The following is a 26,036-nucleotide window of genomic DNA, read 5'->3' as shown; positions in this document are numbered from 1 at the left end:
AAAGTCAGCTTACAAAATCCATCAGATCTCCTTTGAAAGACAAAAGTGGCAGAGTTTTTGCCCCGTTTGCAAAAAAATCATTGTATCTATGAGATGCCAGCAATACTGACAGACGATTTCTTCTTTTCTTCTAAAAGGACATTAAAAAAAAGTAAAATAATGAAAGTTAAAATCTGTAACTTCAAAAATATATGTGCAGGATAAAAGATCCTAAAATTGTATTCCTGAAAGTCACACTGATGCTCTTATGAGACTTACAAAAGCAAACACGACCATCAAGAAGAAACTGACTACGTCTATACATTGTTTGTTTTTTTCTGTTTTTTTTTATGCATGTAACAGCAGCCACCGGGTAGGCATCAGACAAAATGAATTTCAGCCTTTGTTTAGATAGTAAGTGATGTGAAAAATTAAGTAGGACAACATTTTTCAATAGATAGTATGAGCAATAGCATAGATAGTATGCAAGAGACTCTTTGTCAACAGGAATAAGGGTTAACATATGATGAAAGTTCTTCACTGATGCTTCCAAAGCAACTTGGGCTTCAGTGTTTTCCCAGGGATACTTCGACATGTGACTGCAGAAGCTGGGGATCAAACTCCTGATCTTCTCGTTGAGACAACTAAATCTACCACTGAGTACTCATAGCCTCAATAAAAGCCATTCATTTTTTTTAGCTTCAGGCAGAAGAATGCTTTTGTTTTGAGCCCAAGTTGTGCTAAAACAAAGGAGGTTGCAAGTTGAATAGGAGTGTGCTCCTACTGTTTTCAGTGTATTGATTTATATTTACCCTGAAATTGTTTTTTAGCTTGTTTTTTCTTCAATTTAAAAAAACAGCACACTTAGCGTAGCTTACCTCCAACAACAAGCTTACAAAGTATGCTAGCACACTACACGTTCAGTAAACAAATACTAGGAAACAGTGCAGATCTAATATTGTCAGTTATATAATGAAGCACCAACACTTTTTATTTATTGTACATGGAATAGTGTTTGATGGGGTGCTGGTTTATCTGAGTTGGTAGAGAGGGCGGCCCATGTACAGTAGACTTATCGCAGGTTCAACCCGTAGTTTTGACACTACTTGATGTACTTGATGTCACCCCCTGTCCATATTTTCTATTTCTCTTTGCTGTAGCTATCCTCTACAGATAAAAAAAATTTTGTAATAAATATGTGACATAATTTTATGGATGACATTATAGAGCATTATCGTAAGATCATCATTTAAATTCTTCCTCCATCAGAGCAGCTTTACTTAAAATATTCAAATTCAAGACAAGATACAAAGATTTATACATTAAACATAACATGTGTCAGGCGTGTACTGGTTTAAGAACCTTGCCTTATTTGTACATGTTGTGGCGCTTTTACTCAATGGATCTGAGTCCTTCCTCCCTCACTGTATGAGATGTATGATAAGACAGAGTAATGGTCGTTGGGCATGTGTCACAGTGGGTCTCCAGTTCAAGACTCAGACTACATTTGGCTTTAGGCAGTGTGGCCATGGACGGCAGGGTGACATGTGGCGTATGTCTGGGCGAGACCCTGGTAAAAGTCCTGTAGTCACAAAATGAGCAGAGAGAGCCCGAAGCCGAGAAAAGACAGAAAAAGAAGGGGACGAAGAGAGCAGGGGGGGTGGTATTAGTGTGAAGTGATGGAGCGAGAAGCCGTGACTGGCGGAGTCCACATGGTCTCTGTCCTTGCCTGTGGTAGTGCCCAGGCCGGGGTCTTCACTCATTTGTCTAAGAGCATGGAAGAAAGGGGATGGGGGAGTGTGAAGAAGGGTCACACCAGAGGGGTTTGTCACATTGTGTGGAGGTGACACCTCAGAAGACCTACTGGCCCCTACAGTGGACAGCCATTGTCTCCCCCCCTTAGTCCTACCCTTAAGGGAGTAGGGTCTCGATGGCTTCTCACAGTCACACCAGAGTCTCTGCCTGTCTAGCAACAGTTCCACTGTACTCACATTGACTCTACTGGACTCTCTTTAACTGGACTGAAGACTCTCTTTGTTCCGCCTGAAGTGGACTCTTTTCTGTTTTTTTGTGGTGAAATCTTTCCACACAACAGTTCCCATTCCTCAACCATGAGTCAGCCGAACAAAGGAGGCATCAGTTTTGCTCACTCTGCATTGGAATTAAAGAATGAAAAACTTCAGGGAATCTTTCCAACCAATCCTAAACCCTAAACTTCTTCCCTTTGTTCACTGTGCTTATTTACTTTCAACGTTCATTCATTTTTTGTTTTATTGTCATTCCGTTTGAGATGTACTCTTCTCTGACTTGTAAGCATTCGGGATAAGCGTTAGTTGAACCTTTTCCCCCATCAAAATAATCAATTGGACTGTTAAATCCATTGTGCCAGGTCCTGTAAGGTTAATACAGCTCAAGAGACTTTGTTTATCATGCATAACTCTCCTTGTGAACTACTACAAATGGGTATTGTCTTCATCTGCGTGTTTTTATTACCCATGTGAGGCCCTCTGCTCCACAGCTACTCGGCTGTCATAAATGTTTAAAAAATGCCCTTTGATAACGAGTTTGTCATTGTTTTATTCAGAAATATCAACCAGCCCATTACGGTGGCAGGTATTTTTTCAATCGATACACAAAAGCTTATAAATATTTAATTCTTTATATGTCAGTTCTATAGAAGAAAAGTGGATTGTTAACAAGCAGCAGCTGGAGCTCCTTTATTTTCCTGCAGTAGATGCGATGCATGTGTGAACTGACAACTCACTAACTTTAGGCTTGCACAAAGACACGGCGCATATTTCTGCAGGATGTGTGTGTATGCAGACTTTAAGTATAAATATAAATAAATAAAGGTTTATAAACCTGAAGATTGATACATGCACTGGAGTACTCTGATCTTAAAAAGTCAAATTATTATCATTATTTAAAGATAGGAGAGGATATTTCTTATGTTTCTTTTTTCTTTTTGTCCCCCAGTCATAAAGCCTATCTTCAAGGACATGCTGTCAATCTTGAGAGAAAAAAAACACATTGACATTGGGTACAATGACCTCCTGACCATTTCATGTCTCTTGTGGCACTGTTGGTTAACTCTTGGCTACCTAATAAAAAAACTACTGTTGGGGGACCTGGAGGGCAACCAGCATGACATAGTCCAAGCTAATACAACACAAGAATTTTTTTTTTTTTTACCTTTACATTGCCAGGTACTGTAATTACATCAACAAACTGTTTAAATAGTACAAACAAACAAAACATCAAACATACACATTTGCATAGTATAACACAGTATAAAGCCAGGACTTAATACAATATGTTCACCATGCCCGCTATTTTTTATGACAGTTTGAAAGTCACTTGGCATCTGATCTTTTCAAATTAGTTTTGGCCAACTCTGAACAGCCAGTTTGGAATAAATGCAACATTGATGCCACTTGTCTCAGCTCTGCACTGACAGAAGGAGAGGGAGCAGGGGGACTATAAAGAGAGTTCAACAAACCCAGGCTTTTATGATCATGGACAAGTCCTTCAGCAGATCGCCTTATCAGACCAAGTCTGAGCAAACTGTGATACTATAGAAGTATGAAGCCATAATAAAGTCAACAAAGCTTCAGCAACAAGTGTGTTAGGGTTAGAGTAAGAACAACTGACAGAATAAACCGACTGACTGTTAATAGCCTCTCACTTCATCTTCATTAGCGAACAATAGATCTGACTGTAATTACTCCTGTTTCTTCCCTTAAATTAATGATTTTCTCATATGTGGTGTGTCTGTAAGTTTAAGAGGTAATATTTCAGCTGTAGCCCCGACATGTACAGAGCAGTGTTGCGCTTATAAAAATGAAAACACAGTTGAAAGCAGTAAGTATGCATGTGATATCTTTTATGAACCAAAAAGTCGGAGGCTTCAGTGCTTTGATTCCTCTCTGATGAAGTGTAGGACTGTAAAAGTTATCTTTCTCATGGATTTTCATGTAAATAAGTGATATTAAAAATCATACGTGAAAAACAGAGTCTTTATCGCCTCTCTCTCTCCTCCCCTCTCCCATCAGATTGATCAATAGACAGATTGTCATAAAGGACAATATTGTTATCACGTAATCAGAACATAACCTCCCATGCAGCAGGTTGAGTGTTCAGCATAAATTACAATGGTAGTTTACCTTTGAAGTTCTGAAAAACAAAACAAACAAAAAAACAGATTTAACCAACAAGTTACCTGTTACAAGTTACCAAAGATTTTGTTTTCTGCAGGGGTTGGAGATCATCAGCTCTGCATTTGACATCTTCGCTGTTGTTCTTTTGTGCCTGAGAGCTGGTTCAGCACCATGACCAGTTTACATGGGAGACAAAAATCGGACCTGATCAAAAAATCCAGAATTAGTCTTTTTTTTTTTTCTATTGCACCGCTAAATATGATCTATCAGCATTCGGCTAAACAGACTTTACTTGTTAGTGGATTAAAATAGTTATCGGTAAGACACTTCCAATCAATTATTGAGGATAAAAAAATATGCACATAATCTGCAGCCTTATCCACAACAATCTGTCATCTGAACTAGTTGAAGATAGCGGCAGATCATATTACCCGCAAAAAACTTTAGAAGAGGCAGAAAAATATGTCCTTGATAGGAGGGTCGAAACCAATTGAACTAGGTCCAAAGATTCAGAAATAAAATAACGTTTGACAGGTGTTACAGTTGGACCACAAAGAACGGATGAAAAGTTGTGTGAAGCGATTAAACTGAGAGTGAATGATCCACACATGTATGTGAAATGAAAAGATCCACTCAAGACAAGTGGTACCAGTGGCTGCTGTCATCCTCACAATACACACATATCACCAGGACAGTCCATGCCATGTTAGACTTCAAATGAACTGTACAATGACCTGCAAATGACAAGCACAGAGAGTTACAGCCCCCTGAGACTTTGGTGTGAATGAGTTTTAACCCTTTGAAAGCGAGAAAGAGGGGAAGAAAGCATAATCTATGATCCCAATGTTTCTGGAATGTTTAAAAAGGTCAATATGCTGATATTTTTGACAGCGCTTGACCTTTTGTGAAAAAAGTAACAAAACCATTGGAATTGAAATAACTTCTTTGTTTAGTTCTGGCACATAATGTATCACAGTCAAAGCATGCTGTCTCCCAGCAGCATCTGCCCATGAGTGACTAGACTGTTAATCCGTTGTATTGATCTAATATCAAAAGGTGCTATTTAAATGCAGCATAACTCCCCAGGAGCCGTGATCTGTCAGTGGGTTCTGTTTGGAGTCTGCCTGAATGACTAATGCCTGTTTTGTCTGTCGTTGCATCCAGGTGGCCCAACATCTGGCCCCCACCTACAGAGGCAGGGTCTTACAAGTGGACAGGAGGGCTCAAGTGACACTGAGTAAGGTAAGTCAGTAAATTACACAGCGGCTTTGTGTAACAGGTGTACTTTACAGATTTAAAAACAAGACAAAGGACATAAGGAAAATTCAAATGACAGAATGGTTTCTTTAAGAAACTTTAACATATTGATATGATATTATATATTTAGAATACGAATGTGGATGTCTAAACTTAGATGCTCTGAAGTCCATTTTCAAGAGCAGGAGCCGAAAAATCAATATTTGACATTAAGCCATTATCAGAAGTTCTGTTTTTGTGTCCAGGGCCCTCTGTGTGCTTGAGCTAAAAAGTTCCTCAAACTTAATTTCAACATATTGCATGTTTCAGTTACTGTCTGGAGTGGCGGTGAGGTTTGGATTGTTGGATTGTTGTTAAGTTAAACTGTTCATTTGTTGAGGCAATACAAGTGAAAGGACTTTGTCCACTGGAGTTAATTATCCAACAGTCTTTTGGATAGGCAACTAATATTTACAAAGCAGCTTTTCGTTTAGATAGGCAAAAGCCGTCGTTGTGGATTTTAATACAGTTTAGTTTTCTACCTTAAGATTGGGTTCATGTTCTTGGTGAGTATGTTGAGAATACACATAAGTCGTATTTCCTGTCTCAAGCTGTTTTTCTTTTAAAGTGTAGTAAAGGAGAAGGAGTAGTATCCAAAACGATAACACTTAAAATAACGGTCACAATATTCTCACACACACACACGCTTCAGTTAATTCATTATAATCTTTTTTTTTAATTTGTGACTACCTGAAAGAAAGCTCTTGCCTCCTAATATGGTCTATCTAAAACATTCAGGTCTGTAAGTACCTGAGGGTTCTCTCGTCACCTTTCCCCAAAAGCCTGTCAGTCACCTGAAAGTTTCGTTAATGTTGAGGTCCAGTGAAAACACACATTATGGTCTAAGAGTGTGTGCAGTATTCACAGCCATTGTGAGAGCTCAGCTTGGCCCCCTGGGTTTGTGCGAAGCAGAGGAGGTTCTTCCTTGAATTGTGAAGCTCATGTCAGGCCAAAAATAAAAAATAAAGTGACTCAGGGTTCATATTTCAGACTTTTAAATTCACCATTCTACACGTGTATTGGAGGAACTACTCCAAAATTCATTATTTCATCCTCTGTTTAGCCAACCATACTTTTAAAGACCACTGAATGACTGTACAAATATGTTCACGTTTTGATCTTTTTCTGTGTCAAATTGGGCCTGACAGCAGATTGTGCATTACTGTCTATTTAGAACGGATGTGTCTGACAGCACCATTCACACAGGCAGTTATCCCACAACATCGTTCCCCAAACAGCTTCTCCAATTCCAGCGCTGCTATTCCCGCACATGCATTAGATTGACCTCACATTAACCCAGATACATTTGATCTTTAAGAGCCATAAATTGGCTTTTGTCATTACCATAGGTTAATTACTGAGATTTGCTCTGTACCGTTGCCTCAGTGAGATTGCAATAATAAGCAGCACACAAAAGCCATTCACACTGGCCGTGTGAGCACTAAATAGGCATTGTTTTGATCGTTCTATTCCTGTTGGGTGTTTTGTTTGTTTTTCTCTATTATTAGCGCTCTGCCCAGAAGTACTTTGATATAGTTTGATTCTGCTGAGCTAAGTTGAAACCTTGCCCTTCCTGTCATTCTCCTTAATAAGTCATCTGACGTGCTGCTCAGACCTGGAGCTGATTTCTGTCTTTGCGTTTCTCACAGCACCTTACGAAAGGAAAAGTTCTGTTCAGGAACTTTAAGTAAAGCATTGCAAGTCAAAGTTTCTCACAGACTTTGGTATTCCATTTTTTAAGTCTGCTTAAATTGGCTTTTCATTTTTGATTTTCAAAATAAAACATGATCAATTCTGAGTCTGTTAAAATAAAAAAAACATTTCTACCATTGTTCTAACATTGATGATCTTAAGGTTCCAGTTCACTGCTTCATATGCACTTATAGCACTGAAACCATTCTGTTATCATATAAATACATGTCAATTTAAATGACCAGATTAAGCCCATGTAATAGGGGAGTGTCCCATCACCCTCCATTAACCTACACATGCCAAATGAACTTTGATTATCTTTATAATACATTACAACAACTATTTTAGTCACTTAAATTCTAAATAATGTGCAATTTGATGTTTGCAAGGGCTTTCTCTCATATTCTAGTTAATTAGACATCTTTCAGTTTATTGGTTTCTGTTTCTGTTTATCTGGCTTCTCGTTCGCTTCGGCATGCTGAGAAGATATTCTTCATATTAATATATATATATATATATATATATATATATATATATGATCTTTGCAAACAGTCTCAAAAAATAACCATCAGATTATGAGAGAGGGTTATTTTACATAGTACAGACATCGCAACACATTGGATTCTCTTTTTTGCTTTAAAGTATTTGTTCTTTCTGCTGTTCATCTATTTGGAATATCAGAAGTCACGAAACACAAACTCTTCTCAGTGAATTCTATAAATGCAAAGTGATTTAAAAACAACAGTTTAAATATTTTTAAAGTTTAGTTTACTCTAGATTCCTGCCTCTTTTGAAAGGAAAGACCTCACTGCAATGTGTTTCTCTCACAGTACAATAATAATACTATACGATAAATAAATGTATATAAGTTCAATAGTTTCTCATGAAATGTTCATTTTCAAGAAACTGCTTCAAATAAATTTTAAGTCGACTTAATATCAAAACTCTATAAACACGTCTGACTTGAAAGACGGGAAAAGTTTGACCTTACTGTAGAAGTTTTCTTTGATTCCAGATGCTGTAAAAGTATTTGAAAGAATACAACACATATTAATCATGTAAACATCCATGTGCCCAACTCTCTTACAAGTGTTTCACCTTTGGCTAATATTAAAAAAGATTCTATACGCTTCTAAAGTCAAGTCGAGTTCATTTGTTTAGCACATTTAGTGTTTTACAGGCAGTGCATAAAAACATAAAAGACACTAAAGGGATCAAATATGCAATCAACCATGGATGTTAACACCTTTGAGTTTAGCATGTGTTTGTGTGAGTGAATCTGATTGTGTGTCATTATTACCAGTAGTCCTTGTTTGGTCTGATGTGCCTTAACAAGAAGTGGACAGGTTTTATATTTCTCTCCTTTCATAGAGCTCTCTGCTGGTGATCCTCTTTTAGCTCAGTAACCATGGCACTCTGACTCTCTCAGTCTGACATGCAGGATCAGTGACATCACTCCAGATGCTGACTGGAACAGCACATCCGTGTTGTTTGTTCCCTGTGATCGTACCTCTGACGAAATTTACTGTACGGTCTCCACGCTGAACACTGTGATTTCTAACAAAGCTGAGAAAGTCATAAACTATAACACTATATTCTATATCTGCAGTATATTTTCAAATATGTTATGAATATGCTATATTTTTTTCTTCATCTCTAAATTTAGACCTACTGGAGTCAATAAACATCAACAAGGATGCACAGGATTTATGCAGCTTAAGTATTTTCATAAAAGTGAGCTAAACAACTTTTAGTGCAAACATGTTCTCAAGCTGATGGGCTTGATTAGTAGGACTATATTTTGGTCCTGTAGGCAAGCCATTTCTACACAGTTTAAAAGTGGAGTATAGATAACCTGTAAGAGAAACAGCTAAAGCGACAGCCAGGTGTTTCTAAATGAGCCCTGCTGCACAAATTAAGTCTTGAATTTGCTGCAGGGGCTTATGTGGGAGTTTCTGTCAAGACAATTTCTAAATTAAACACATTTCGGCATCTGCAAATACAGATGAGACATATTCATAAAAATTTTAATCATTTCTGATATGAAATGCTTATATAATTCTACATTTACCACCTCCTGGTGATTTTTGGACTCCATGAGATGTACTCCACCAGACATCTTGTAATCTGTTTTCATTTTTTACCCCCAATGTTATCTCTAGAGCTTCAAGTATGAAGTTTGTGAAATCATCTGAAAATCAGAAAATAGTGTAAAAAAAAAAAAAAAAAAAAAAGTTGTATTTTAAGGTTTATTTGAATGAACATCCAGCAGTTACAAGTTAAGGATTAAAGCATTCTGTAATGAAAATGCATGATTTTAAATGAGAGAGAACAAATGTTTTATCATACTTTTACACTTTTATCGTAGTTTGAACTACATGTCTGTGTCAAATTAAGATCATCAGCTCTCAGCCGAGTATAACAGCTTTGGTAGCAAAATATCCACGTTAACAATGTACAAGGTGCCCTTTGCTTCTGCATGTGACGCAACAGGCTCTTTCATATACTTAAACCCACCTGAGGCAATTTGAGAAACTAATATCCAAGAGTGAAACTATAACATTTGTTGGAGAGATGGTTGGGTGGTAATGGGTTGGTCAAACAACTGCAGAACATCACCCAGAGTCCGACTCCCAGTGTGAATCCAAATGTGCCTTAAGCAAAGGTGATCACAGATTACATCAGAAAAAACAAGGCAGGAATTATACAAAAAGTTCACAACAAAGGACACAGAATACTGTGAATTAAACTCTGACGTACAGTAGCTGTCCACATGCTGTAACCATATCAAGCCTTTATTAGGGATCTCTTCAGAATTACATTTATAGGTTTTCACCTCTTATCACAAATCACACAGGTCGCAGGGAGGTGAGCGAGATCCAAGTATATTTAAATGTTACCAAAAACTTGGGTCTCTATTTAAAGGCACAGCCTGTGTAGAATTCCTTCAAATATCTTCCTCAAAAATGTGTTTCATCATTTCAAGAGCAAACGGGGCACATGCAGTTGTCCTTTTATCGTATTTCAGCTGGTCTTTACGCCTATTTACTCTGCAGACCTCCTGTATGAATTCAAATTCACGACATTGTTACTTCTAAGAAGTAATTAATGCCTTCTTAACTCACCTACACACATCCGCATACATCTTTCTCTCCCCCTGTCTCCTTGCACCATACACGCGTAGCACACTCTCTCCTGTCCTCTTGTGACACAGGCAGACGTCTGCGGCTCGGTGACAATGATGAATGCAGAACATGAAACACATTAATGCAGCGTATTCTGGTCAATGTCAGGCATTTCTTCACTGTGTCAAGTTAAACAAACAAGATCAAGCTAAAGGTGGATGGTAATTGACCCCTCCAGAGATAAGGCTCTGTATGGAAGCAGGGGGTCATGGGAATCTCAGGCTGTTCTCAAACCCTGAGATGCGCTCAGTATATACTACACGTTGACTTCACTTTTCAAATGAACATATCTGTTTAAATGTGCAGGCGTCTTGTTATTTTGAGATACCTCCTTTATTATATACTCTCTCAGTGCAGCATTTGGCTGTCATCGTAATATGTGGATTGTGCCTGTCTGTAAGAATTGTCTGAAGCTTTAGCAGCATGTGTGTAAAGTGTGAAAAGTGCCAACACTGCAGTGACACTTTCAGCTGAAATCTAAGTAATTAGCAGAGCTTTTTGGTTTTGAACTTCTGGCTTTTAAATCATGACCCTTGTGTAGTTACTGGTTGTCCTCCAGTTAGATGATGCTGTGTAGTTTGACCAGCTTACAATAAAAAGAGAAAAGGTAGCCAACGATGAGAAAGTGATGAATTTAATCATTCTTATTCACATTTTTTAAAGTATACTTTAAGACCTTCAATTAAGTGATGCAGAGGGCACAGAAGTACGTATGTGAGTATAATTTGTTTGTTTGTGTGTGTGGGCTTGCCCTAAAAATAAAAATCAGCATTATTTGATCACAGGCGGACACAGGCAGGAATGTTCAGGACCATAAATAAATCTATGTTTGCATCTTGTATTACATAAACTGCATACACTGCAATGTATTACCAAGAAACACTTTTTTTAAATGATACATTTCTTGTAATAATACTGTGTGGAAGGAGTTTTTTTCCCAAAATGTTTCGACCGTGTTTATTATCATGGGGAAATTCAACAAGAATAGGATGGAGGACAAATTACAGATTGTCAAAAGAAAACACAACTTCTCTCAAGATTGCTTACATGAAAAAAGTGAGCAGTCTTACTTATTTCACACTTGCACTAAACTTCTAAAAAGCTTTTTAAGTGAGCTGCATGTATGAACGCAAACAGACACATTTTTCACTCTGGTATCACTACTGACTGTCTCCTGACAGCCTTCAAGTACGTTTTCTGTGTGGAGCCAGAGTGAGATGATGTGTGAACACAGCAGGAAATATTCAGGTTTATTCACTGCATATTTATATCCTGCGACCGGCACACAACGACAAACTTTTAGTTCCTTCATTAAACACTTCATGATTCTTATTTTTACATCCTGTCTTGCGTTCTTAGACCGCCTCCCTCCCATCTGACATGGATCATCTCCCACTGAGAGGTGCATGTGTAAACAAGCAAGTCAGGAAATTTTCATTCATTCTACTTGAAGTTTTCTTGAATTTTTCGGGATTGAAAGGCAAATAGATTCATCATAAACCTTTGTAGAATTACCAACTGCAATGTTCCAGTGAGTTGTCATTAAGCCATTGCAAAGTAACACTTACATAAAACAATGTAAGAAAGAGAACGAAAGGTATTTGACTAGAATTATTTATGGACAAGCGAGAAAAGTTTATTATTGATTTGTTTGCACCCATCGTCTAATGTATTTGGACCTTGAGGTTCACGATTCTCAATGCTTGATATTTATGATATTAATTTAGCCGATGCCAAATGAGAAACAAATCAACATTAAACACGTTTAAACATCCTGCAAAAGGTGCATGTGATTGGTTCAGAGAAATATTATTGCCCTGAATTTTATTAAGCTGAATGGCGTGTTGTATTTGATGCTGGCTTTTAATTTCTGTATCTGTCTGTGCAGTTGGTGTTTTTATTACTATTAATTTATTACTGGGGTTTGGTCTGCTTGGCCACTTTCATTTATAGAGTAATAAGGGAATGTATTTAATACCCCCCTCTGTCAGTTGCTCTGTGAATTGGCAGCATGAATCAAGGGGGTTGATTAAACCATACTGTCCCAGGCTTTTAACTGTTCTTAATTTCACACCATCTATAAATAAAGCAATTATTTTCTTAGGCGCTCTGTCAAAGTGGAGGCTTCATATGTTTGGCCCGGCTCTGACAATTGTATATGCGGGCTGTTTCAAAGACTTATTGTGCATCTCTGTTTCTCGTCTTGTTAATCCACTCCCAGTGTCGACTATGAGTGCTTTCATTAAGAAACGAGCGCCGACTTTTTTTGTTTTTACAAAGCTCAAATTATGAGGGAATTGTATTTTGAATGCACTGTTGAATCTGTTCAAGCCAGGGAGTTCTAATGCATACTTTTGTTAGGCTTAATCTACAGATTGTTGTGTCTGGCCTCGTGGGCATTATGCAATGCAAACTCCTCCAAAAGAACACAAATAGGAAAATTCTCAAGACTGAGTGTGTGGGAGGGCTTATCCGAGCGTCTGCCAGTTTTAACACTGGAGGATACTTGATGTTCAATGGATTTTTGCTTTAATTTCTAATCTGCACTGTCTCTCTCTTGCAGTTGTGGCACAGCCTTGTCTTGATCCTGACTGAAGCATCGAAAATTAAGTAAGCTGCTGTGGCCATTTTCAGCCTCAACTTGCCTTTGAAACACAAGAATAACCATTGGTTAAAAATGTTAGTGTAAACTTTGTCAAAGACACATAACTATTAACACAATGACATTTAGCCTCATAACTGCTTTTTAAACATCTCCATTTTGTACCCATTCTGATGGCATTGTTTATAATCACGCATGCCAACTGCATGCCTATTGTAATTAGAAAATAATGGGGTGAGTTGTGTTCATGGATGGAAGGTTTCTACTTAACATTCTCCCTCTGAGCAAATGGGCTAAAGTCAAAATCAGCATGGATAGATTCCCGTCAGACCCCGATATAAAAGTTGATCTCGCCTGTGAAAAAAGAGAGACTGTGCACACAGAGGTGTAATGGCCAGACTGTCTCTATTAAGGCTAACAGCTTCGCTCTCCTTCAAGGTGGTCATTTAGTAGTGCTGCTCATTCAGCCTAATCAATGGTTTGAGCCGCAGCGAACCATTAAATAAAAAAGAGGCTAGAGATGAGGTGCTTCTGATTGGGGTTAATTGGATGTAATTGGAATTTATACTGTACAGTGGACGACTCATTAAGAACACATTTAAAAATAATGTCATTTGAGCTCAGGTCATTTAACCATTTTTACATTGAAAAAGTGTGAGGCAAGACATAGAAAAAAGGAAAACTGCCATGGCTGGTGTAATTCTTTCATTGGCCCTGAATCCAAGCTGAATGTAAAATGTCATTTATTGATTTGTCTATCAGTGCTCCTTGCTTGGTTCAATTTCAGACGACAACACAAGGTTTGGTTTATGGTAGAAAAGTGCTAAAAGAGCTCATTCTTTCCTATCATTCCCTCTATGAAGTTGTTATTACAATAACTAATTGAACACTTACTAAAGGGCTTAAAACACTTTATAATACGGAGGTGAGCAGATATAGGAGTTAAAGCTGTAACTGCTCCTTTAGCTACTGATCAGAGGAGCCTAATGTACAAACCAATATTTAATCTTCATTTTAAGTTAAAATACATTTCTCCATTTCTTTATTGACATTTACAAAAAAAAAAAAAAAAACAGGAAGTCAGACCAGACATTATCAAAAAGGGAAGTCTATGTATAAAGTAAAAAATAAAGGAAACCATCAGACAGTGACAGAGTTTTGCACTTCCCTATATGAAGCATGGCAGAAACAAAGACACAGACATGTGAAAATCATTGTAAGATTTGAATCAGAGAGACATCATCCAAGTCTTACAGTCCTATACAGTTCATCATCACTAACACTGCAGCATGTGTTGTAATTAGTGTAACTCCATAACAAATCAGTTATACATTCTTACTTTGATTTACTAAACCCTTCATTACAATGGCTGCCAGTCTAGTACCAGTATGATCTGAGAACAGGGGACCAAATAATATAGAATACCATTAACAAACACTTAGACCTGTATGAAAGATATTTCAAAGGTTTTGTCTTGCTGTGCTCTTCGTGCTACGGACGGTGAACGCAGCCAGTGGTTTTAATGGACGAGGAGGCATCACGCTCTGGAGCAGACATGCAATGCACACATATCTGGTGAAAGTTCAGAGTAAAAGAGAAAATAGGTTGGTGACGAATGAAGCTAAGGAGAGACAGAAACATAGTGACCAAGCAACAAGCCGAGTGTGTATCCCTGCAGTCACCCAACAAAAGTTATGTCTCAAGTTTGCATAAAAATGAATTTAAAAAAAATGCCATCTAACACCAACAGTTGCCTCTTCAACAGGCTGTAGATGCTGAAAGAGTCATATTTGCACAAAATCTAGGACTGTACCTTGTCAGTCAGCATGTGTCATATTTGGTTTCTAATAACACCATCCATCAGCTTGTCAACATATGAATGGGTGCCATAACGACAGTCTTACAGCAGTGCAGTTGCACTCAGAAACCTTCGGGGGGTGCTTCAAACTGAATTCTTCCATAATTTTGCTTTAATTAAATGTTAGTTATAACTAATGATTATGATGAACTAATGATGATGACATTTTTCACCCTCAAAAATGTCCCATAACCAGAATAGGTGTGTTATAAAACATCTATTCATTATTTATATTTGGCTAATAAATGCTTAACAGTAGATTTATCGTAAAGTGACAACAAACTGTTCAGTCATATTTTTGTATTTTTTTCTAAATTCACTGAATGTATTTTTATTTTTTTCTGGATTTTTGTCCATCTAGCATCATGTGTTGGACAGCTACTCTCAGCCGCGTGCCATGAGACGAGCTCAGACGGACGGATTTCATCACTAATCCGTTTGATGTAAGTGAATTTAGGTTCTAATTCATGGGCTTGTGCTCTGTATAACAAGCCAGAATCAGCAACACACGGTCTATAAATTGAGGAGCAAAGAGAGAGAGAGAGAGAGAGAGAGAGAGAGAGAGAGAGAGAGAGAGAGAGAGAGAGATTCAGGCATAGTGTGGGATGAGAGACGGGGGTAGAGAGAAGAATCTGGTGTTTAACTGGAAGGCAGTATGTTTTATCAGTCACTGGCACCATTTAGCTGACAAAAATGAGCAGGCCCAGCTCTGGGAATAGGGCCTAGGCACCGGGTGTTCACCAAATCCTCACAAGAAGAATATCAGCACTTCTCACATGCTGCTGCCTGATATCCACTGCTGTAGCTGAAAACTATCTCCATTGTCCAGTTTGATTGCCTGAATCAAACTGATTTACTGCAAATCCATCTGAGCTTTGATAAATCTATTACAGTTTCATTTCGCTGATTTCATTAACGTGAATAAAACCAGCCATGCTTTCTGCATAACTGCCTTTTAATGGCTTGGCCCTGTCACCTGCCTCAGTATTAATCCCTCTGACTTATTGCTCCGCAGAGGGAATGAGTAATGGGTATTTGAATGTGATCAGCACAGTACAATGCAATTAAGGAACCAGTACTGTTCTGTGCCTTTAATCCTGAACTAATTTGAATTGCAGTTTGATAGCACTGTGAATCCTGCATAATTATGTAGGGTGCATATTAAACTCTGTGACAAACCGAAGAGGCCTTTAACTAGCCCTGCCATGAGGAGAGCAGCCAGGAGAGCCACAGTGAGGTAGCCAGCCACAGCACTCTGGAAGTCTCAATTACCACCGTCTTGGCTGACAGGTAGACGCTATGAGATGGGGGATGTGTGTGTGTGTGTGTGTGTGTAGGTGTGTGTGTGTGTTAGTGTGGGGTACTTCATTTGGAAATGGTTGACACTGACATCTCTTTCTTTTCTTATCCCCTATCTTAACCATTACGTACAAGTGTCATTTCACTGTCAAAGAACAGATACATCAAGTGTGAATCAGAGAAGGTTCCGATTCGGTCAGTGAGGACTTTTCTTTATCATGACACCTCAAAATCATTAAGTGAGTTATTTCTGCAACATAGCTGATCAGGTAAATACAGTATGGTTGCAGTGTGAGGGCTTTAAACTCATATGTCTCATATGTCAACATTAAAATCACAGAGCCAAGCATCAGATTTTTATTTGTTTTATAATTACAAAGCAGCTTTTAAACACACTAAAAGGTTATCAGGAATTATAGCACTTAAAAGTTTCAGGTTGAGGAAAACTTTTTTGTTCAGTTGTTTATAATGCTGCAGATGTGTTCCATGGTCAAATACATCTTTGTTCCAGATTATGTGTTTTCCCATTTTGCATGTGCATAGACAAGTAATTTCAGTTTTACCTAGATGACAAATGAAAGTGTAACTTAGGAAAAGGCTGAAGTAGTTATTTTCAAGTTTCTAAAGATTCTAGAAATACTTTTTAAACAATGTTGTTAAATGAGCCTCTTGGTTTTACAAAGCTCACCACATACTTTGTTTGTTTTCTTTGTGTAGTGAAATCAATATAAGGGTAATATGTGATCGGTACACACTGGGGCTACAAGATTGTATGTTGTTATGTCTAAGAGAGAGCAAAAAATGTGACTAATCTCCATTAGGGAAAAAATAATGCAGTTTTAAATCTGAAATAAAAACTTCCATCCAGAGTTGAATGATGCCATGTACCACAAGTGGTCTGACTTCAGCACATTTCACAGTACTTTAAATTTTCCTAAACTGTGAGCTCTAATGCTTCACCGAAGATTGAGTCACACAGTGAAGAAAAGAGGGGATGAAGTGAGAAAGAGACACAGGGGAGATGAGGAAAGAAGACACAGAGGGGGCTGCTGGCTAAATTAAGCCATTGTGACTCAAAATCCTCCTTTAATAAGGTTCATGCTGTCTACAACTTCATCATTTTCTCCTGAATGATAATTACTTTATTCAATCATGTTCAAGGTTTTAGTGAAAGCTAGCATTGATTGATTAACTTCAATTACCATGCTTGCATTTGCATAGATAAAAACTGCTTTTCAATTTGTGAGTGGCACGCGGGTGGAAACCCTGCCTTGATATTTGCATTTCAATGTGAACGGTGAAGGATAAAGGTGGCGGCGGGGTCTGCTCACTGCTAAGCCCTTTCTGGTCGGTTGCGCCAGCATCTATTTTTCCATAAACACCCTTTGTTATGATGTTGGTTTGCTCGCTCCACGCAGAGAGCCAGCGGTGAGCTCTGTTTGCAGGCTGGCTTGATGGCTCTGTTGGGGGATTAGGCTGCGTTGCTCTACAACTCAGTGGAGAGCTTAGGTGAGCTCGGGCTGCGGCTCTGCACTGCTCTCACATGTCGGGAGATTTCACACTCCAAGGAATTGTATACGGCCGTATTATATCTTTAGGCTGACTAAGCTAATGAAGATGAGTACAGAGCAAGAGGCAGTTGAGATAATTACAATTATCACGTGTCTATATCAATCATCATCAACCAGACTGAAAAACATACATGAACCTGCACTATTTATTTTGCTATAGACTCTACTGCATTTGAATTTCCTTGATTTTCTTCTTGCACCTTATTCTTTAACTTCACCGTGAAACTACAAGTTCAATTTCAAAAACAAGCCTTCTCTTGACAACCTGATTTTTTTTTTTCTTCTTGCCAACTTTAAGTGATAATGGAAAAGCCAGCAGATACCTATAATTGCATTATTGTAATTGGAAGGCATGAGCACCTAAGTGTGAAAAAATATATTTTTTTGAAGTCTACTTGATCACTGTGAGCTAAAATAAAAAATAATGAGAGGAGGTGGTTTAATAATGTATAGAATTTCCATTTTTTTCCCCCTTCCAGTCCAGGCAGTTACTGTACGACTATACAGTGAGCAAAAAAATCACAGCTGTGCCACTTATGCACGAGTATTGGGATTACTGTCACCTTTGTCTGCATATTTTTCTTTGATTAATGTCACCCAAATGCTGTGTCTTCCAAATGAGAACCCTGTTCATTTGCATGATTTTTTGTACATGGTGCAAATTTGGGGATAAATTAGTCACTCTCCTATCTTTGTTGGCATGGCACTGAGTGATTTTCCTAAAGGAAAGAAGTCTCAGAGCAGTACTCCCAGAGAATTACACCTGTGAGATATGCTAATCATTAACACAGCCATAATGACCTTATTTACCTTCATATAAAAGGCAGAAATTAGCATTAGGTGCCCTAAATGAACAGGGAGTTAATAATCAAGGCACTCACTTTTACCCCCTATTTGTTAGCTGGAGAGGCTAAACGGCAGCTTCAATATGTTTAGTTGCAGGCAACCATCAGTCGACGTCTTTAAAACATATTATGGCACCATCTCCTACTGCTGCCTCGGAGGGGAATTCCCAGATGGTGGGCTATGATTAGGTAGTTCACTTAGCTGTTTAGAAATGAGCATCTGGAAACACAGGTTGAATTAACACCACTGGGTCCCTCATTTTCTCTAAATGAGTGTCATTTAATTAATCTAATTATTAGGCATACAAAAACTGAAGGACTAATAGATTCCTATTATCCCATCATTATCATCTCTTACTCGCAAGTGCTTACGTTTCTGAATGGGCTCACATGTTTTTTTAGTGCCAAATGGAACAGCCTCCAGCTCCTTCCCTCTGCCCTCAGCTTACCTACGGACAAGTTTTTAAAAAAATCCACAAACTTGGTTACTTTTGAAATCAAGTCATTTGCATTTTTGCTCTCTACTGTGCAGTTCGGTTGTTCTCGTTCTTTCGAATGCAGAGCCCTGCTGGTTTTCATTTCTGTCATGTAATCAGTGACTGATTTAGACCTTGAACACCAACTGAAGGAAATTAAGTATCTGGAAGGACTGAAAACAAGCAGCACTCTGGGTACTAAAGACTGAGAGATACTTAATTACAGCACTGTATCTGTGACAAACTAAAATGCACCTCAGAGGCATCATTAGCAGCAAATACGCAGATATGCTGCCCCAAAAAATCAATGGTATAGGTTCAAAATTCAAAGAATCAGCTCTTAAGGCAATTAAAAGTGTGAAAAGTGGCAATCACATTAGATGAGAACCATTTCTGATCCTGTCTGGGACTCCTGTGGCTATTTCTGCTACATTTGTTGCAAACAAAAAGAGGTTCTTGTGCTGGATTTTTAAAGATGTCGTGCTCCTGACACTTCACTCTATCTGACATAATTGACGGGCAGAATGATCGGATGATCGCTGTCAGCTCCTCATCAGCCATCTCTTTTCTCACGGATCATGAGATGCAAGCCTTAAAGTGGTCCATGTCATGTCTCTTTCGCTGTCCCCTTCCCCCTCCCCTCTGGAGCCCCCGCTGGCCGGAAGGACCCTCTCCCCGGGCTGGAGTGGCTCCTGCTGGGACCTCTGAGCCTCTGGCGAGGGAGGGAGGGAGGGAGGAGGGGGCTCCATCCAAAGACCTGGAGAACATTGTCAACACCCCCAACCTCACCCATCAACCCCCTTCACCCCATCCTTCTCCCCTCTCCTTCTCTGTCCCTCCCCCACGTATATAGACAGACAATCCTCCTTCCTATGTGTGTAGATATGTGTGTGCACTTGTCATTTATCTCCATATGGGTCTCTTTGGTGGATGCATGTGTGACAGACAGGAAGAGAGAGAGAGTTGGTGCATATGCTCCATGTGCATGTGTGTGTGTGAGAGAGAGAGAGAGAGAGAGAGAGTCCCAGAGAAGGACAAGCCTCATGAGTTGAAACATGGAGGGGAGAAATCAACAATAAACATTACATCCTGTACAATCTTACGTGGTAATAATTCAGTCTGATGGCAATTAAATAATTAGCTTGTTTGAAAGTTTTTGTCACATGAATTGTTTTGTTTTTAACAATTTTTTTTTCATTTCTATGCTTCTCCAACAAGCCCCTTTTTCAGCCTTTTTTTTGTCTAGCCAGGTCTGTAACGCAAACACTCCGACAACTTAATTCACAAAGAAGAGATACCAATTTCTTCTCGCCAAGAGATATATCAGGGACGTTAAACAAAGCAAACAGCTGCATCGAATTCTGATGGCGCTGCGCTAAGCCTTCAATTTGAGCCTTTTCCTCATAAGAAAGCCAAATTTAGCTTGGAATATATTCCTGGTTTGAAACGAGAGCATATTGTGTTATCTTAAGAGTCTGTTTACCTAGTGAATCTACATATGGCTATCTAATATCTTTGTGCCATGGAGCAGGTTGGAGGCTGGAGTCCCAGGGGTTTCAAGGCTGGGATTATGCATAGCAGGGGTTGAACTATTGCCCCTGTGTGATTGAAAGACCTCCACCAGCTTAGACCCCTGTTTATTGTACATTTGCATTGCTCAGTTCCAGGATGCTGCAGGGAACTATCAGTGGCCAGGCGGCACATATCTAGGTGGCTATAATTCGGTTTTTCCCCCCTCCCAACACACACACAAACACTTGTGCCTTCCAGCTAGCAGGAGAAGCTTCAGGCTATAGCCAATCATTTAGTCTGATTGACCAGGATATACTCTGATCGATATCTCGCAACAGACCCCCCATGGTGAGAGGACAATTTAAGTGTTTGTGTATTTGAGGCCTATATTTACACAGACATTCAGGAAATACCAAATCACTTCATTTAGAGAACTAAGAGGATAGTTTGTCTGTATGTGCATGTCGTGCGTTTCAAGAAAGTCTAATTAGAGCTATTGTGAGACAACGTAAAGATGTGAGCACATGTTTTATGTCAATCAGAAGCTTTCTGATTCTTCTTCATCTACCACTGAAGAGCAGATCTATTAACAAAGATAATTGCATTTGGATCCATGCCCTGAAGTGGTCAACTATGCAATTTCACTAATTCATCCTGGTGAAAGGCTGACCTTAAGAAATGTAATTACACACACCTGAGTTACACAAGAGCCCAAGAGGTCTGCAAAACGTTTACTGGTTGAAGACGGTATAATTACCAGAAAACAATTAGCCCATTGTAGTAGTGAAGAGTTCTTCCAATGCAGCTTCTGGCTTAAAACAAACAACTGATTATGAGAGCCCTGGTGGATGCTGTAAAAACAATAAGATGTTGGGTTTTTTTTAAATGTAATGCTTAAGAAAGTGATTAAAATTTTGGTAGAAAGTCAAAGCACCTGCATTTCTTTTTAAGGTATACAGCGACAAGCGATATTAGTTCTACATGAGCACGTGGAATTAAGTGGTTTAGAGTAACCTGGTATAAACACAAATCATTTATGAATTTTAATAGGCCCGCCCATGCCTCATAACTATGCATGACTTCATACTTTCATAATTGACAGGAAATATGAACTAGGCCAGGGGTCGCCTATTAGAATGACTTTTCATTTAATTTTTTGACAGCCCAATACACAAATGCAGGCTGGATTTCTGGAGCAAATTCATGTAGTGCACAGGAACCTTTTCTTGTGAAATCTAGCAGCAATCCCCCTGAGGCCTGCGCCACCTCTTTTATAATTACACACAGTACTACACTTTGCACGAGTGAAGTAGATCTCCCTCACAAAATTCAATTTGTCCATTACAGTATAATATTGCGGGTGCATTTAAGGGATTAAACAACAAACTCACCTGGCCAGAAATGTACATTCAGATCTCTTAACCCATGCATTAAGGACCAAACAGCTCCATCTTGTCAGGTAGGTTGTGCACACTTATATGATTTCTACTCAGTTAAGTTGACTGTATACGCTGGGGAACAATTACCCAAGTTCAGCAAGAGGTCAAGATGACCCTCCCATCATCGTCAACACCTACCCTGACCAGTGCTGCTCCATTGCAGAGAGGTGTTCATACACAATAGAACAATATGCAGTGGGAGGTTGAGGAATGTGGGCCCTATCACCCCCCTTTTAGCACACGCTAAAACTCATTGTATCCCTAAGATGTAAATCTACACCTCTGGGCTGGAAAAGTGCTACAAAGACGCTTCTTGACTGAGTAAATTAACATTCATCCCACTCGCAATTAAACAGACAGACTGACATTGTCGCTCCTACATCGGCGCAACACTGGGCGCTTTGTTGACATGGCGTCTGGACAGAGGAAAAACCAGAGGAAAATATTTTCAACTGAGTCATCGACTGGACATTGGTATCTGGAGACAGGACTCTGAGTACAAAACAAGATGTTTTAAAGCTGTGCAAAAGTTACAGCTTTTTTTATGCTCCCTAGTGGGAGACTGTTGCACTATTATTAAGAACATCCGCACATCGAAAAGGGGCACAAAGTGTCAACTATAGTGTGCTATTTTACTGTACACTGTTGTTCCTCTGCATTGGCAAGAAAACAACATTTATATAATTGTGCACATGTATCCACAGTTGCTCCTCTTATTAAAACTGAATTGGACTCACTCTACAACAGATGGTGCTGGCTGTTTGTACAATTTATAGCTCACAAAAAGCAGCTCATAGCACAAAAACGTAACATCTTCACATAGAGCTCATAAAATACCTTTATTTACGAGAGTGAAAAAAAAAAAGGCTTCTAAAGAAAATGCCTCTAAAAACAATGCATCTTAGCAAGTACAAACGACACACACTTTGTTAAACACTGAATATAAGAACACATCACTGCAAGCATGAATATATTACCATCTGCTGCTTTTAATCCCAGACAGTTACAGTAGTGGCATGTTTTGGTAAAAGGATATCATTAATCATGGGTATAATCAGATGACATCAGGTCATGGCCCACTAAGTGTGTTTTCCTCATTATGGTAATATGAAGGAGAGGGGTGTGTTTCCGCTCTTCTCTCTCTCTTTTTTTTTTACTTTGACACTTCTTTTCTTGACAACCTACGACTGATGGAGGAACAGATCAGAATCTTTTTTTAGTGACTATATCAGAATCCTAATCAGGTTTGTTTCCTAGAAATATTGCAACGAATATGAAGTTCAACGCACAGCAAACAATTTAAAATAAATAAAAAAATATTAGAAAGAAAGTCGACTACAGCAGTCCCACTCTCAAGAAACTTAAGTAAATTTCTAAAGAGAAAAACAATATTATGTATGATTTATATTTAGCATGAATCGACGTACAAAATGTCTAAAAAGGTTTAGCTTGTGTTTCATTGAATGTCTGCAACACTTGCGTGGAAGTACAGTATATGGGTTTAATATACAAATATATGAGGTCAGAATCCAAGTATTATCTGTTAAATTGTGGTAAACATCTTTATTGATTTTTTTTAAGTACAGCTTTCAGAATTATGTATACCTTCTGTATAAGTCAAGAATTGAGTTTGCTAAATTCTAAAATGTTTTTTTTCCCACATCATGTTTATGTGCCAACAGATCTTAAATCAAGTCGCCCCAACTTCAGCTTTTGAATAGGCTTAGAGCATTTCTGTGGCAATAGAAAATAAACCCCAGGGCTATTTACTGTCTTCTTGATATATGAAGTTTGTGGTTTTGATTGTGTGTGATTATGTTCTGGGAGAATGACCTTTAGTGGCAACCGTATTGTAATATAATGAGGATGTGTCAGTCGGCCAGAGTATAGTGATGAGTCCGGGCCAGGCAAGCAACGTTTAGAGCATCGATCCACTGGCACCATGAGTATAGAGGAGAATCTGAAATATTTCGACGCCTCCTTCTTCGCAATATACAGGTGGAGGCAGGATCTCATCGAGCTGCTCTGAGGCACTCGAGGCAGCGTGAACAGTCGAGTACAATAAGAAACAAGACAGAGGTTTATGGACTGTCTGCTCTGTGATTAATGATGAGCAATAGATCAGCCTGTTTTTTCCCCGAATCATACACGAAAATAGCGATATTATTGAAATATGACAATGTTGAATAATGATTAATGTGGAAAAAAAAACAGTTGAAGCAGATTGATATGGTGATGGATTCTCTTACCTCCACCTTCTCATTAACTCTGGCCTGGGTAATATGACCTAAGAGAGATTTTCTCCTCCTACTTCAGCCTTAACAATGAGTCTCTAAGCCCTGCTTGGTAAGCCCCGTCTCATAAAGCTCAATTAAGTGGGCCAATCAGACAAGGCTTAAAGTCACTCTTGTAGTGCGTTAACTCCATAATTAACCAAAACACATCATCAGCAATGTATCAGCCCCGTAGATTTCAGTCAGAGTCATAGTCAGAGGTAATGTTGTAATTTGCTGTGACTTTTGTTATGAGCACTTCTTGGTGATTTTTCAACTGAAATGATATTGTTTAGTATATTTTCTGAATTTACAGAAAACTACACAAATAAGAAATACGATTTGAAGTTGATTCTGTGTTTTGGTTTAATGTGATTTGAGCATGTAGTGAATAGTTTATCTCTGGGGTGTGAGCCCTAACTATGGAAGCAGAGCACTAGTGAAACATTAATCACCAAAGTATTATGGCTCATATCCTTGGACAGCACATTAATTCAGGTGGCTATTAGGCTGCCTTGCAGCCAACCTTCGAAAAAGGTCCACATTGAAATTCAGTTGACAGTGTACATTGTGCACAAAGCTAACTATGGTGTTACTGCATCCCAACAATAAGCAAAACAAATTGCAGATATGAATATAACTCATATGTGAGTATATTTAGCAGAGCGGGAGCTGCAGTCAAATGTGGAACAGTGGACTACAGTCCACAGTGTGTGTAATCACTCTGGACCGCACAGCAGTCTTTCCTGTATTTTCTTGTCAATAGAGACAGACGCTCTACCTGTAGATGGAAAATAAAAAAAGGCTGAAGAAACACCAATTAGAAAGGCTCTCTCTCCTGCACTCTCTCAGAAAAGCCAGGCTCCGCTAAAGGTCAGCCTGAAATTTGAATGACAGGGCCAAAGTCTTTTACTCATAATTTTTGTGTTTGCAATAGATTTCTGAGCAATTCACAGCCTTAAAGGCCTTAAGTGGAACAGCAATTAATTGTAATGAATAATCTGACAAATCTGGTTGACATATGGCCGCTAATACTCCTCCTTTCTAAAGGGAGCAGTGGAGGGATTAGATTACCTCAAATGAAATCTGGGAGCACTGTGCCATCTGCATGTACAGGGAGAGGCGGCGCACGTAGAACAGGACGTGGAAGGAACCAGGGGTCTGCTCCCTGCTGCTCCAGTTCCCTTAACCTCACCAGCAACTGATCTGGGAATAGGGCCTGTTTTTTTTCTCATCTTATTGAACCAGCTGCCTCTCATGAAGTAAAACGCAATAATGCTCTGGCGTTGCCAAAATCGAACACACTGAGGAAAGCAAACAAACATGACAGAAGTGATAAGTGTTGTGCAAACATACAAACAACACTGCTGCAGCAAGCCATCTGAGCGCAGTGAAGCCATCACTTTATTGAAAGCATTTAAAAGTATGATGAATTACCATGCCTCATATGGAGCCTTGCATCTGTTTATTACTTTATTTGTAAAGCTAAACTAAGTGTCTTGCAGCTGTAAGACATAAATATGCTTGTAATGAGTGACCGTTTAAACAAAGATGATGTGACTGCATAGTTGTGTCATATATTTAGATTGATCAAAAACTGTAATTGGAAAGTAATTCCTGACTTTAAAGTAAGACATCTGGTGTTTAGTTTGAGGTTTAAAGTAGTAGAATAGGGAAGGTTGAAGGCAAACTCAAAGACCTCAAATTAGGAAATTACACAAGTAAATTTATCAATCAAAGGACATGTGTCTAGCTCTTTAAATACAATTAGAAGCTCTACGCACATTTGGGGAAAGTGTTTCTATTGGTCAGATACTTATCTAATAACTAATGGAGCACTGTTACAGTATGG

The 26,036-nt window shown here is 38.8% G+C and overlaps 1 protein-coding gene across 1 annotated transcript in view; it reads left to right on the top strand.

Moving 5' to 3' along the window:
• Positions 1-26,036, top strand: part of LOC306832630 (uncharacterized protein) — a 139,782-nt gene that overhangs the window by 100,586 nt on the left and 13,160 nt on the right. Inside the window, exons 17-19 of the mRNA XM_079357454.1 lie at positions 5,301-5,378; positions 12,873-12,919; positions 15,131-15,212. Of these exons, the coding sequence (XP_079213580.1) occupies positions 5,301-5,378; positions 12,873-12,919; positions 15,131-15,170 (165 nt within the window). The 3' untranslated portion in view covers positions 15,171-15,212. The remainder of the gene's footprint in view (positions 1-5,300; positions 5,379-12,872; positions 12,920-15,130; positions 15,213-26,036) is intronic.

This window comes from Symphodus melops (assembly GCF_947650265.1).
Source record: "Symphodus melops genome assembly, chromosome: 12".
In the NCBI taxonomy this organism is placed as follows: domain Eukaryota; kingdom Metazoa; phylum Chordata; class Actinopteri; order Labriformes; family Labridae; genus Symphodus; species Symphodus melops.
Note: the sequence above shows the minus strand (reverse complement) of the source record. Positions and strands in the feature narration are given on the sequence as shown.